This window comes from Haemorhous mexicanus, chromosome 3 (assembly GCF_027477595.1).
Source record: "Haemorhous mexicanus isolate bHaeMex1 chromosome 3, bHaeMex1.pri, whole genome shotgun sequence".
Taxonomy (NCBI): Eukaryota; Metazoa; Chordata; class Aves; order Passeriformes; family Fringillidae; genus Haemorhous; species Haemorhous mexicanus.
Window position 1 is genome coordinate 44678875 of NC_082343.1, and position 15684 is coordinate 44694558.

Below are 15684 nucleotides of genomic sequence, written 5' to 3' on the forward strand. Positions count from 1 at the left end.
TAATGTGAAGAACACATTGCAGGGTCACCAAACCCTCATGGGAACAATCAAATGCTTTACTTTGGACAATCCCTTCTCCTTCTTGTGAACAATACAGCTGCTTTGTTTCAGTTACCTTATTTTTCTGTCTACATAATAAGAGGCTGTCATGAAAACAGGGCTATTGTTTCTTAAAGGCTTGTGTTTTCCTGATATTTTTTTCCAGCCTGAAAATATCAGCTCTTGTCGTACTACTTACTTTGCTGGGGAAATGTTATGATATTAAAAATCGAAGCATTATGACTTTCAGCCATGTCACTGGTAACAGGAACATAGGAACTTGTGAATAAAAGTAACATTTTAAAGGTGTTTCTATAGGGGAGGGGAAATTTGGCAAGATCCCACTGATTTCTTCGTACTATTTTAGTGAGGGAAGTTTACTTGCCCAAAATACTCACAAATAAAAGGAGCTGTGAATATTGAAAAGCAAATTTATAAGTGTGTTAGTTAATAATTAACTAACTAATTAATAGGTGATTTTTTGGTTGCTATATTGGCCCAGTTTTATCTTGGGAGATACGTCCTCTTTTTTTAATAGTTTAGGAAAGTTTCACAGTGGTGAATCCAATTAACAAAGAAGAAAAATTTAAGTATTCTTTCTTGTTCTATTTTCCCCTCTGCTTTAAAGATTGCGCTCTTTCTTTTTTGCTGTTCTTTAATTGCTCTGTCTTGATGTTAGCAGTCTCAGAAAGGGGACTTTCTGATTCTCCCCCTGCTCTTCCCTTTATTGTGGCTCCTCTGTCTTCCTTCCTTGGACTTGTCTCATTTCCACTTTGTGCATTTTATTCTTACCTTTGTTTTATTTCCAACTTTATCCCTTAGGACACCTATTTTTGCCTATCTCTTTTGTGTTTCATGGAGCAGGGGGAAGTTGGATAGTAGGAATATAATAAAGCACTTTCTTCACAGAAACCCTGTTTTCACCTTTAAAACACATTCAATTACTTTTCAATCTGTCTTATTCTACATGACCACAGTGCAGGTTCTCACCAAATATCCTTATTCTCTTCACAATCACTTGCAATATATTTGAAAATGTTTGCAGTTTCCTGACAAAGCATAGCATCTTGGAAGCTCTTACTAAATTTAAATAATGTCAGAAGAAATTTGATGGTATTGCTTCACAGAAGTGGATTAGCCTAGATTAACTGGGTCTGGAGGAAAGGGGGGAATCTTCACTATGCCTTTCCTTTCTGCTTGTGGTAAGTGTAGCTAATGCCCACAGGGCATGGAAAAGGAAATTGTCGCTATAGAAGTGCAGCAGATAAGAGTTTCTAATCATGTTTCTGCAGCATAATGTGTGTTTTATCATCAGTGTTATCTGGTGCCATGTGCTAGTGGAGATCCTTTGATAAACTCATGTCTGTGCCAGGATGGAACTCTGTTCCCAGCCTTGAACTTGTCTCTCAGCCCTGGCAGAACTAATACCTATCTACAGATGAAATGTATGTTGCACAAGCAGTAAAAATGGAGGGCAAAGAATGCAATCTGCTTCCTGCACCAAGTGAGAAAAGATATTAAAAAAAAACCCAAACAAGGCAAAAACCAAACTGAAAAACACCCCTGCAATCCTTTCTGTCTGTGGCATTCACAAGATAGGAGATAATTGCATTGATGGAATCCCCCATGCCTTTTGTGTCAGTAGCAGGAATCTTCTGAATTTGCAGTGATAAAATTAATTTTTTGCTGCAAGGGGAGGAGAATGTTGTTTTATATCCTAAGGAACCATCTCCTGGTTTAAGGTGTGGAGGGAGATTTTTGCAGAAGGGAGGGATGAGATAGGTGGGCTTTTGGACCCCACAGTACTCTGGGGGAAGAGGACATAACACAAAACTTAACTTTTCACTTTAAGTCCTAGTGGACAATTATTATTGCACCAATGTATATGTGTTGCATATAACATTTTTTAAAGACTTGCTTCTATAGGAGATGATAAGAAGTGAAGAAGGGCACAAGAATTAAGAACCCAGAAATTGTTATTGTTCTTTTTTTTTTTGTATTTTGCCAGTTCAGAGATGTTGGGTCACAAATACTGACTTTTAATTGGGAAGTGGGGGAACTGTGGCACTTGACCATACTGTTTGATAAGAAGCAGCAAAAAGCTCTGTTCTTTTTAGCTATTCTCAGCATTGAAACTAGATCCTTTTAGGGAAAAAAAAAAAAAAAAAGAAAAGGTCAGATTTGAGGCCAGTTTCCAGTGCCTCAGAGCTTTAGAAAAAGCAAAGCACATGGTTGAACAGTCTTTACTAACTCCCTGTCCATATTAATTCTGGTTTCATCCAGGGCTTTTTCCAAGTTACTGAATTAACATCAGTAGTTAGTGTGCAGCATTGTCAAAGACATGGTGACAGGGGATTTTGCTGCTTATTCATGAAAAATCTCGCCCTTCTTTCCTCTAGGCTCTTTGTCTTCCATTCATTTTATTCTTAGCATAGCAAAAATTGTCAGAGGTCAAGGCATCTCCCCTTCTAAAAATAGAAGTATTGCCCTTGCTAGAAAATGAAGTATGATGAAAGTTCACAGCCTCTCGAGCTGCTTCGCAATTGTGTATTTTGTTAGGATTTGTTTTATTCTGTATGCCTTTTTCTTATGCTGCATTGTTCTGGTGCTGGTCATTGGTGCCTGCAGAGCTGCAGTTCACCACTTGGCTGAAATTCATTAGTGTCACAGTCTCTTAGTTTAACCCCAGGCAGCAGCCCAGCCCCGCCTCACCCCTCACTCACTCCCCCAGCCAGCAGGATCAGGGAGAGAAGAGGAAAGGTAGAAGTGAGAAAACTCATAGGTTGAATTAAAGACAGTTTAATGGGGAAAGTGAAGGCCACACCCACAAGTAAAGCAAAACAAGGAATTTATTCACCTCTTCCCATGGGCAGGCAGATGTTCAGCCATTCCCAGCAGAGCAGGTTCCCCCCACACAGAGCAGTTACTTGGGAAGAGAAATGCCACCAATCCAAACATGCCCCACTTCCTCCTTCTTCCCCCACTTACATATACAGCATGATGTTATATGGTCTGGAATATCCCTTTTGTCAACCTGGGTCACTTGCCCCAGCTGTGTCTTCTCCCACCTTCCCTGCACCCCTAACTTCCTTGCCAGTGCTTGCTTGCCAGAACTTCCTTTCTGGAGTACTAAAAGCAGAAAAGGTCTTGGCTCTGTGTAAGCCTTGCTCAGCAATAACAAAAACATCTCAATATTATCAACCCTATGTTCAGCACAAACCCAAAACACAGCCCCATACCAGCCACTGTGAAGAAAATTACCTCAGCTAAAACCAGCACACACAGTAGTTCTCTCTGCTGCAAACTCTTGCCTCATTAAGAGTAAGTAATTCCCTAGCACTTTGCTGTGCCGAGATTTCCCTGTTTTGGAGCAAAAGTAAATTTTTTCTTATCTTTTCCCCTAATCTCCTGTGCTCTTCTTGCTTGAATTATATGAGTTGTATGAAGAGTTTAAAATTCATATTAATAATGTTTTTGTTTGTTAATTAGTGATACTTTTCAATGTGGAGAGGATACCATTTTATAAGGGGCGAATGTCTACCATGACTGACAGCAGTCGTAGATCCTTCCTCTTCCCCAAGAGTAGGTTCTTGGCTTTTTGACCTGGAAGCCTATACAATTTCTCTTGAAGATACTGATCCTAAGGTATGTTTGCATTAATGAAGGGAAGACTGATACAATGGGCTTAGGTGGTTTGTTTTTAATATTTTTCCATTTCCTAGGCAAAAATGCTTTGATCATGACATAGTATTTTTTATAAGAGCTCCACTGTGCTTCACAAAGATTGTTCAGCCACTGACCTCATCATAGAATTTTCAGAGAGAGTTTGAAAATAAGATCCAAGATCAACAGTATGAGGATGCATTTGCAGTGTGCTTTGGCTGTTGAGGAGTTAAATTTGGGCTCTCTGTCAACCTGAAGGACAGTGGTTTCATCATTCCCTTCAAATAACAAGGAAAACATGCAGCAGAATGTAGTAGTGTTAGGTGAGAGTCTGAAAACTAGGGACTGAGTTTGAGAAATTGATAAAAAATATCCCTTTACGCAGAGGACTATTTCCAGTAATTTTATGGGATTTTTCCCAGTCTTACTGAGAAAAATAACTGTAAACTCTTCAAAGTGCTTCTCTTTGCCCTTCAGCATCACCTGTGCCTTGCCCAGCTCTGCCCTGCTGTTGACTTCTCTGTGAGCTGATTTCATGCAAACCTCGACCCATCTTGGCTGTGAAGATATGACTGTGAGGGGAGGGAGGAATAGCAAAGCTGTTTGTCACCTCTGGGTCCGTGGCATTAAGCTTTTGCTTTCTTACCAGGTGCTCTTGGTGGCTGCATGTAAGTGAATACTTGTAGTGAAAAACAGCTGCTCCCTTCTGAACTTGGCAAGAAAAGTGTTGGGAGGTGGATGTGTCTTTTCCTACTGCTACTGTTTTCCAGTGCATCCCTGAAGACAAGATTTGAAACCAGTTTGTGCAATTACAGAGGCTTTGTCATGTGTCTTGAGTAGGATTGTCATCAGTGGTAGTCATGGGTGTAGAGCAGTCAAGGAAGATGAGGATGGATGCCTGACACCATCTGCCTGCTGTCCAGCAGTGCTGCTAAATCCTCCTGTTCTGTCTTTGGGTGATACTTTGCACAAAGCTCTGGCTGGCCAGTTAGATAGAGCGATGATAATTAAACCAGTAGAAAATAAAGCATTGCCATCTGCATAGCAGGAGTATGAAGACATAGGATAACTCTATTTTGCATGCAGCTGGGACAGTCTTTCCTACTAGCATTTGAAAGTTTTCATTAATTAATGTACTTGCTACTGGGAGTGTATTGTCCTAGTCTGGGGAGACAACATGCAGCCCAGCAATTCTGTGTTCTGTCAGCAGCAGTGCAGGGTTTTTGTAGCTAGCAGGGTCCAGCCAGGGAGGATCTGCAGACCTTGCCCTTTCTCTCTGGCTCTTTTTGATCCAGAGCAGGATTTGGCTCCTGAACCTGTTATGACTCTGCAGCTACAGCAGGTCATGTGGTGCCCTTGGATGTTTCAGAGGAACTCCGTAAACACGTGGCTATTGACATCAGTATTTGGCCAACACTTTCTTTTTTCCAGGTGTGTCTTCCTGGTCACAAAAGCTGAATTTCAAGGTACATTCCTACATGATGACAATATATCATCTCTCCCAATTGTACCTCTTCTAAAAGGTTATTTCTTTGCCCTGTTTTTTGATCATTACATATGCTTAATTCCTGTTTGGTCAGTAGTCCACAGGATGATTCACATCCCCAAATTCCCTTGACAATGAAAGTCTAAATCTCTCATGCTTTCAGAGAGAGAAGTGTATTTTAAACTGTTTTATATCAGAGAACAGAGGTGAATAAAAATGATAGGAGAATTGTGAATTCTTTCTCTGTGCTTCTTTGCACTGTGGTCAGAGAATGTTATAAGCAATAAGAGATCAGGCTCATTATCCTAATTGCTTTGAAATAAGAACACATTCTTCTCTTGGTATAAATAGCCATTGCTGCTATTGCAGCAGTGTGGATTTGTGGCAGCTGAGAATGTGGCCTCAATGCAAATGCTGTGCTTTCTTCCTGTGGCATACTTTTAGAAACAAATGTATTCTCTTGGATTAGAACTGGTTGTGACTTGAATGACTTCCGTTTTAGAGGAGGTCACTAGAAGTCAGATGCTTTGTGGGGTTCAAGCTCAAGAAGTTATTGAGGCCTTTGTAGGAGCTGAGCTGAATAGAGCTTAGATGGATATGTAGATACTGAGATGCATGTTTTTCAAAATTGGGGCCTAATTCATTCCTCTTCTTTAAATCTAATTTGGGATCAAATATTAAATAGTTCAGGAAAAATATCTCATTCCAGCAATTCCTATCCAGGCAAAATCAATGACATTGTGGGGCTTTGCTTTTATTGCAAGAGCCAAAGGCAAGCCAGGATATAGACTGAATTATCAGAGTTAGTACCAAACTTGAGGATGTTTTACCAGATTATGAATAAGGTGAATGATAAACTAGGGTTGAGAAGCTGACTTCATGTGAACTGCTGAATAAGAAGAATTCCCTGGTAGCTTTCTCCTCATCTATCAAAGTTTTATAGTCTTAGAATAGATTATTTGTAATAGATGTTTCAGTGGAGGTAAAGGCAGAGGACCATTTCTTCTCTTAAAGAGAAATAAATAGCCCTGAAAGCAGGTAGTAAATTTTTTGCATTATAGATTGGGTAATATAGTAAAAATAAACTGCAAAGTAAATATAGGGACACAATTTAATTATAAATGCTCTCAACAAGATGCCTTCCTTCTTCCCTTGTAAATTACTGAATTTCCTGCATTCAGCGAGTTCGTCCCATTCCTGCATCCACCCTGTGTTAAGAATCAAAGTGAAAACCATCAGCTGCAGCAGTCTATCATTTTGTGTTTCCAGTGGAGATAATTTAAGTATAACACAGTGACACTGAATATTGGTAAAAAGATGACAGCCTGTGATTTAAGTTCTGCGCCAGGTAAAATAAATGGCTGGAGGATTGAAGACAAAATGACGGAAGTATTGTTTGATATTGCGTGGTATCTTGTTTTTTAATAACACTAATCAAATGTCTATTGATGGTTTTAAGCACTAGATATATTGTTTTTAACAGGCCTTTTGGGAAAGAAAAAACAGACACATAATATGTACATTTCACATAAAATACAAGTGGTAGTTCTGTCCTGGAGTTGCCGTATCAGTGCAGGGTTTTTTTTAGAAAATATGTCAATTCTTAGCAGACTGGTTTTAGATTTCAGCATTAATCTTTCAGTATTCTCGATGCAGTAGTTTTACTGAATGGAAAAAATTGTGGATAATGAGTGTAGTTGATAAACCTAATTTTTAAAAATACATTTGGCAGAAAATATTGGCAGATTTTTTTTTTGTTGGTTTTTTTTGATTTACTGAGATTACTCTGAGGGACCATGTGTTTTTACATGAATATTATTTCTTATTTGTTGCTATTAGCTTCTTTCTATGAAAAATTCTGCATGGAAAGGAATTTTTAAAGCTATATGAAGGCAGTTCAAATTTACAGCTTTTGTGAGGTCTGAGAAAATTCCTTAGAAATCTTAGAATCCATCATTATAGTATATTTACTCTTTTTTCTTAATTATGCATTTTATGGAAATGGTGGTATAGCCTCATTATGAATATTTACAAAATGTCTTTGTCTAAAGACACTACCTGGAGCTACCCCAAGTAATAGAGAGGCAGTGTTACCTTCTAGATAACAGGACAAAGAGAGGGAGAAAATAGAGGCAGTGAAGAGCAGAGTTAAGTTTTTTAACTGAAAGGAGTATAGAGACCTGTTGTCCCTGCTCCCAGACCCGTGGAAATGCACTGTTCCTGGAGTGGAAGTTCAGATATGAGCAAGCAGAGATGTGAGAGAAGCAAGGAGCATGCAACAGGCAGCAGCTGTCTGAGGAAGGCTGTGCAGTGTTTGAGTGGTTGCCTTCCAGCATGGCATTTTTCCTTCCAACACAGTGCTACGTTTCAGTTCCATCCTGTGTTTTTTGTACTTGGCATGGGACATCTCCAGTGTTAAATGTTTCAGATGAGAAGATGTCTGAATGTATTTGGGGTTCTCCACCAGGACTCATCTGATATGTATGAACAAGGAGGGAATGGAACAGTTGCTCTTCTTTTTTGCTCACCAAGCCAAGAAGTGAGAGCTCCTAATCCCAACACAGTTTAAGACTGTGGTGGGTGTTCCATAGCAGTATTGTAGAGGTTAGATCACTCAACAAGGACACAGCATATCTGGCTGCAGGTACTCTGTCTACTGCACCTCCAGATTTACTGTCCTGAGGAGACATGGGTGCCATAGACAGCCCATTAAGGGCTGGTTTGGAGGCTCTGCTCACCTTTTCCCTCAAATCTGTCCCTTCCTGCATATTTGCCCTCCTGGGATGCTGTAGAAAGCAGAGCCACTGCCAACACCCATTCTTGAGCTGCCTGAAAGTGATGTCCACACCTCTGTGCTGCACTGTCGTGTCCTGTCTGGGTGCACTGGATGTCTTTTGGGTAGGACTGATGTGCACAGAACCTGACTGTGGCTATAAAGTGTAGATACTAGAAATGTCAGCCCAGAGCAAAATTTTCAGGTGTTGAAGATGTAAAAGTCTAAAAGTTAGATGGGGATTGTGAAGATTGCTTTCTTGGGCTTCTGTGGTTCTGGTCCAGAATATTCTCTAGTGGGTGAAACATCACATTTAAAGAGGGAGAGCTAATTACTGGTTTGTAGATATTATTTTATTTTTTTATAAAGGAGAGAGCAAGGCTGGAGAAGCAAGTTGCTGTTGTTTGTGCCAGGGAAAAGTACTACCAGCTTCAAACTTTGCCTGGGAGTTTAAGCTAGTCTCCAAGGTAGAGAAGGTTGTTATCTGACAGGGGAATATGTGGAGTCTCCTTCTGGGAGTGAGTGTTATTTTCACATGGAAAAATGTGACAATAGTGCTGCGCAGCAAACAAGTGTTATCAGTGAGCTTTAAAATAAGGGAGTAGAAATGATGTCTCCCACACTGGGAGACAACCACATGATTGGAACCATATGAAGTCATTTCATGAAATTTTTGGCTCCTGAGGAGAATGGGGAAGAGAGACACAATGCAAGGAATTGAATTGTGAAATTGAGGTTATGTTGAAGGCATTTATAGGATTAGGGAGACTTGCAAGAAGGGGAGGATAAAAGAGTTTTGATTTCAGATGTTTAGGGAAGGTGACTTTCTAGTGTGCAGGCCAAGGGGAAACAAAAGTTTTGTTGTTTGGGCAGAGTCCACATTTTCTTTGTAGTTTCTCCCTTATCAGTCTGCTGTTGCACACCAGTCAGGTGGGGAAAACAGGATTATGTGCCTCCTTCCCCCTGGAGCCTCATGTGAGTCACTGATTGGCACATTGTAGTTCTTGGTTTGTTCCACAGGTTGGCTGTTGGCATCTTAAAATGTAACATCTGAGGTAAAAGAAAAAGAACTGATCAGGCTGGAAACTTATTTTAAATTTTTTTTAAATAAAAAAGAGAAGTAAAGCATCTTTCTAGAGTAGATTCTTAAATCTAAGAATTATATAGAGAAATATATTTAAGAGTATCTAAGAAATATTCTTAAATTTAAGAAGTGTTATTAATGCATGACTGGGAATTAATATGATGAATCAAATAAGAAGGTGAGGCTCTGCTAAGAGTGAAACAATACTATTGCCTTTTATCTTCAAAGTATCATTAGCAGATACTTTCTCTTGCTTGCCTCCTTTGTTCACTTCACGGCTATTGCCTTCAGAAAAGGAAAAAATGTCACAGCTAAATGTTGAGTGAGAAGAGCTCATTCCTCCCCTGTGGTGCAAAATATAAATAGAAGCAAGTGACCAAAATATAGAGAAACTTTCCCTAGTTTGTACAATAGTTCAATAAAGAATGGGGATATTGAACAAAGTCTTTTGATTCACAGTGCCATTTTATGCAAGCCTCAGAAGTTTCCAATCATTTTAATTGTCATAATGAAAATCCCTGTTGTTTCTGCCAGACTATTTTTGTTGCATTTTGTTTGCTTTTTTTTGTCAGAGAAAACTGCTTTTAGGGTCAGTGAATGTGGAGTGAAAATATATGCCAGGTACTGGGAGAAGATAAGTACATGGTTTCCTGAAAATGTACCTTAATGTGGCTCACCTGTTAAAAGGAAGTTATCTAGAATATCTCTTCTTAGTGATGGTTGACCTTCCCTCCTAAGTTACATTTTGATTATGCCATTTCTCAATAGTTGTCTTACTGTGTAACCTTCTAGCTTTAGTCTCACTCTCTTGGCTCTCAGTGTGAGGGTTCTTACAGGTATTTCCCTTGACATAAGCAACATCATGGTGTTGACCTCAGGGTGTTATAAACCACTTGTAACAATTCATTCACTGAGGAGCATTCATGAAAACTATAGATGATGAGATTTAGAAGCAGTGACATCTCCCTTTGTTGATTCCAATATGCTTTTGAGGAGGTTTTGCAGAACTTTGTTTTGGTTTGGTGGTTTGGTTTGTTTTTTTATTCTTTTTTTTCTAATAGAGTTTAATATAAAATCTTTTTACTATTTTTACACAGACATGTTTTCATTTAGACTACAATGTTCAGGAACTGAATGTGCCTTTTGTATGTATGCAGAGCCCTCAATAAAGAAAAGTCATGTTCTTGTAGTTCCAGTTAGCACTATAAATAGCTTTAGAATAATGTGCTGAGAGCCATAGAGAGCCCCCATAAATAGCTCCCAGAATCTCATCAAAAGGCAGAAGAGCAATGTTCTTTGGAGCTCAAGAGAGAGAACCCTTGCTGGTTATGTCTCTTGACATGAATTTCACCCAACATCACAAGTATAGGGGAGATATCCTCTAGTTTCCTTTTACCCTTTTACCCTGGTTGTGTTTCCTATAAAACTGCTTGAGCCTTAGTAAAGGCCACTGCAATTACAGTGTCAATTGCCACTTTATGAAGAGAACTCAAGGATAAGCTTCTGTGTTCCACATCCATTTCCTCCTGCCCATAAACCCCCCTGTTTCTCTGACAGCTCTTTCATCATCATCAACTTGACCTAACGCAGAATTCTGTCTGCTGCATCCTTTTGTGTTGCTGTGGATGTCTCAGCCATTCTTCAAGTCAGATTAGGCCTGCTCTTGTAGATTCTTTCTGCTCAGTATCCTTGAGGTAAAACCTGTCCCAGCTATCCATGCAGCTAAAAAATTACTCATGTGGAGTCTTGCATCTCACTTACTTCACCATCAATTTCCCTGGCCGTGACTTGACAAAAGCAGTCTTGACCTACTCTCATTCATTTAAAATGAGCACTTCTGTCTTTTTTCCATTTCACTTTGCTTTTCCTTCATTGACTCCTTCTATTCTGTCTCACCAAGACTAACTGCTAGCTTCCAGTGTCAGGGCTACTCAGAGTCTTTAACTCCCTACTCAGTATTTGTCTTTTTTTTTAATATGAGAAGACAGACTTTCCTCAGTAGACGTTAAACCACATTGGTGTCAATCACTTGCCCCTTATATTCTTATACTAGCATCTCTTACCTTACATGATTCCTCCTCCAAGGGATGGAGATCTTGGGTATCTAATGGCATGTTTCATTGCCCTCCCACAAATCCTTAAAATGCTCATTCACTGTGATGCCTCAGTGTTCTTGGCACCACTTAGATTAATTAGTTACTCGTGTAACTAATTAAACTGTAGTACTGTAACTAACATGCCATGTCCAGTCCACTGTGTTTCTCTGAACTTCCTCATCTGTATCCTAGCTCTTGCTGATTGTTTGAAAGAGAAAAGTTGCTTTGAGGAAAAGGCCATCGTTCTAATGTGTTTGGTGTTTGTACAAAGCCTGGCAGTCTGGCTCTTGGCAGTTCAGAATCAGCAGGTGATTAAGGTATGCTTTGTGTCACTGGGTCTGTATAAATGGTTGATGGATTGTGATTTGTTGTGGATTCCAGCAGATTGTTCCAGACACCTTCATTGAACTTGCCACATATGCCACTTTGATAGTAATATACAGGCAGGCATATAACACCTAGAGGTGTTGATACATCATGAAATATTTATAAGTATAGGAATAATGTAAAATCTCATCCAGACTCGATCCATCATTTTGAAACGTTTCATACCTGAAAAATCTCACTGTGTTCTGTACAAGCCACCCATGGAGGCTTCATGGAGACTGCAAATGCACTTTTAGTGTGGATTGAAAATGAATAAACCAAACTCTGAAATTCAATTTAGTTTAATTTTTAACACCTGATGTAAAAGCTAAAGTTTTTTGCATGCTAGAGACAATATAATTGTTAATAATAATTTTAAATGTGTCTCTGTGTTAGCTATTTGCAGCTATAAAATAATTTACATTCCAAAAGTGTGTTTGAAAAAATGCTTCAAGGCACTGAATTCCAAAATACAGACTAAAAGGTGGAGCCTTGATATGTTGGGCTTAGATCTGTTCTGAGTATCTAAGTGTATGTGCATTCACTGATTTTGGTTGAAAAATTCAGCATAACATCTTAGCATCTTAGTTCAAGTTGTATCAGAGTTTTACAAATATCATGATAAAACAATGATGGCCTTCAAATAAAAGCCATCTGTTAGCAGTAGATTCAGTAACTGCTGATTACTAAAATGCATCTAAAACTTAGACACAGACAAAACCACATTGACCAATGTGCTGAGTCAGGGCCAAATAACAGCAGCCCAGGCACCATTATGCTGTGCTGTTATACATGCTGTTCATCTTCCCCACTGTGAAATCCTGCTTACGTCACCATCTCTGTCCTAATTTTGTCAATAAAGCTCTTCATTAAATTAAATAGCCAAAACAAGTTATCCTTTAGAAATTATGATTTAGCTCTCTAGAGTGTTTTTTTTTTTTTTGCCTTTAATAAGAAGCTATATATAGATGCAAACAAACATTTTGAAAAAGCAAGTAAATGGGCTTATGTATGTCTGCAGGAAAATGTTTTGACTGTGTAACTATGATAATGTGATTGACAAGTAGGGAAACAGCAGGGGTTATTTTATTTTTCTGGCTTGCTAAGTGAAATGCTACCTGGATGGAACACAGCCGTGCAATCCAGTGAAGCATTTTTCCCTTTCTAATTAGTGATACTTTGAACTCCTTGGGGGAGACCAATTTGTGGACCCCTTGCTGCATTATGCCTTCAATAAACACATATACTGACTCTTAAGCACAAATCAAATAGCTCAGCTTCTGAAGTCTGATTTTGCTTTCAATCTCAGTATATTGCTGTGTGTTTTTTACAGCTTGGCATCTTGTAGAGTTTGTGGAGTTAAAAACATACTTGTGTTAGTTTAATGAACTCATTGTGAGAAGTGCAGCTTCTTTTTCCATTGTTTGGGATAAAGATAAGCTGGTATTTATTTTAGTCAGAAAAGTTAAAATCAAATGGTTATTTTTCTTCTTTTAAGTCACTTATAATTTCTCACAATATAGTATTTATATAGTAAATAATATAATTTGAAAAAGAACAGTGAAAAAAATATTGCAGTTATTAGCACTGAAATCTGTCTGGAAGTGTGTATTCCCATGGGACTTCTCAGTCCCATCCCAGGCTCTTCCACTGATATTTTAACAAGCAACCTACTCATTTGGTTCCTTAGAGACAACATGTATTAAATGGAGATGTGACCACATCACATATGAGCAGTGTGATGTTAGTATTCAGTTCTCAAAATCTATCTACACTTAGAATTCTCTTTTTTTTTTGAGGTGGAAATAACTTCTGGATGGATCTCAGGAGCATTATTTGTAATGTACATGTTTGAGAGATGATTAATGGATGAAAAGTTTATAGAGGCTTTGTATTTTGAATTCTGTTTTTGTTTTGGTGGTCTAACAAAGTAGAAGGAAACCAAAGCACATTAGTAAGAGATAATGACAACACTCAAAGACTCAAAAAAGGGAGACCACTGTGGTTTAGTCTAATCTGATTCACCAGTGCTGAAGTAAGCACATTTTAGTCTAATAAGAAATTTAGTGTATCTATTTTCCAAAACTTAGACCTGATTTAATGCAGTAAGTAGTGTGATTGTTCACACATGACCTTCTACATCAAATTCAGGAAAGCCACGTGGCTGCAGGATGACAGCCTGTGTATCTGATATTGCGAAGGAAGCCCTGGTTGTGATGGCAAGGCTGTGCATGAAGAGCAGAAGGAAGTCTCATGTAGCCAGTGTTTGCTGTACAGTTGGAAGCAACATCTTAACCCAAGGAGGTTTTTCTATCGTCCACTTTGTAATAGGGCAATAATTTTGCTGCTGTTCAGTTTGATGCAGCAATGTTATCTCTGTGGGAGTACTTGAGGTGCTGTTAGGTTTTTTGGTTGTTTTTACTTTTCTGTCTATAATAAGCAGTTGCTGCGAGTGTTACTTGAAATAGCAACTATTCTCCCTGAACTGCAGTTTTATTTTCTTTTGGCTTTTATTTCAGCTGTGGGAGCCAGCTGCTCCAAAGAGTGTGGGAAGCTGACTTGGAGGCCTGTCAGCTGTTGATCCGAGGGTTTCAGCTGAAAGAAACCAGTTGCTGTGTTTTTGAGGAAGAAGAGAACCAAATGGACGAGATGGAGATGACTGCTGATGCCCCACCTGATTCTGAAAAAAGAAAAGAAGGTCACTTTCTAAAGGGCACAGAGTGGGGTGCTGTTTCCTGCCCCAAACACAGGGAGCTGAAAGAGGTATCTGAAATACTCTGCAGCTGTATTTCAAGGGATGATGCTGGTTTTCCTGTTGAGAGGAGGAGTTGAATCTTGGTGATGGGTCAGCAGGGCAGGTTAAGTATGAACTTAACATCTGGCTTTCAATCTGGGACATGAATAAAACAGCTTATTAGCTTCTCAGAAGTCCCTCAACCCTCTTCCCTTTTACCATCGATCTTTTTAAAATGCAGAAATTATTCAGGCGATAAATACAGAATGTGCATCAGGATTTAAAGGAAAAACTATTAACTATTTAGGCAAAATTATCAGTTGTTCCTCATCTCACCAACGAGTTTCATTCTGAGTTGGTCCTGCTGACTTGTTAGCCTGGGTCATTGTTAGCTGACACGGAGAGAGAGTTACTTTTCCTCCCTTAGTGAAATGGTCAAAGGTTTCTGAGCTAATAGATGCTAATAGGCTTACAACATTCAACGATTATTAAAAGGAGGAAAAAATAATGAAGCTTAGAAGGTTTGACAAATTTCTTTTATGTTTTCATGTTTTGATCTGGAATGCTATCCCTGCTTGAAAAATCAGCCATTATATAATAGTCTTTTAACTGTACTGCCTATGTCAACAAGCTGTTAAAAAATCTTCATCACCCAACAGCACCACTGAGACAAAAAGACCCTCCAACAGCGGAAGTTAGTTTTATTAGCATGGAATTAAGTTGAAAAAAATTTAAATTATGCTTAATTGCATCTGATGTTAAGAGCCATTGAACTGTGCATTGCTCTGAAATCTGATGCCTAATTTTACATTTATACTGGCTGAGTTTTAGTAAAAAGCAGACCCATACCTGACTGTAAAGTCTCCACTTGTTAGTAAAATTCTGGTTTTATATTGGGCTTGCAGTCTTTTCCCAGGGCAAATGGTTTACAGACTGGCTTCACAGAGAGAACATTTTTATTAGAAATGGTCAGCTTGGCTTTGATTCCACCCCCATCACTGCCTTACCATATTTTTATGAGTCTACTGAAATAATATGAGGAGTTCTGTTGGTTATGGAAAGCTGTGCTCCTCTTTCAAAGTGCTTAGAGGCTCTGGAGTGTTTGGGATTTTGTGACTGTTTCTGTAGCACTCCTGATATTTGTGTTATAGATTATCACCTCTTTCACCCCTGCCAGCCCAGATTGTTTCCCTGGAAATCAACCTTGCTGTCCAAGAATGGCAGCTTGGCAGCTGAAGTGAGATGACCTCTGGTTGTGGAGAGATCTGTAGGACTTGAGGGATGGTTCCCCACATTTTGAATGGAAGAGGAAACTGTATTTGCAGTGACAGGCAGTATCTTTTAGAGAAGAGCCATCACATTATTCCCAGACATCTCTCAGTAGTTCATCACAAGGTGGAGTATAAAAGCAAACGAAAAAACCTGACACAAATCATGCTAACT

At 39.0% G+C, this 15684-nt stretch overlaps 1 protein-coding gene across 1 annotated transcript in view; it reads left to right on the plus strand.

Annotated features, from left to right (window-relative positions):
• DISC1 (DISC1 scaffold protein) overlaps positions 1 to 15684 on the plus strand; it is a 188058-nt gene that overhangs the window by 149980 nt on the left and 22394 nt on the right. The window contains 1 exon segment of the mRNA XM_059841603.1: positions 14027 to 14270. Within this exon segment, the coding sequence (XP_059697586.1) occupies positions 14027 to 14270 (244 nt within the window).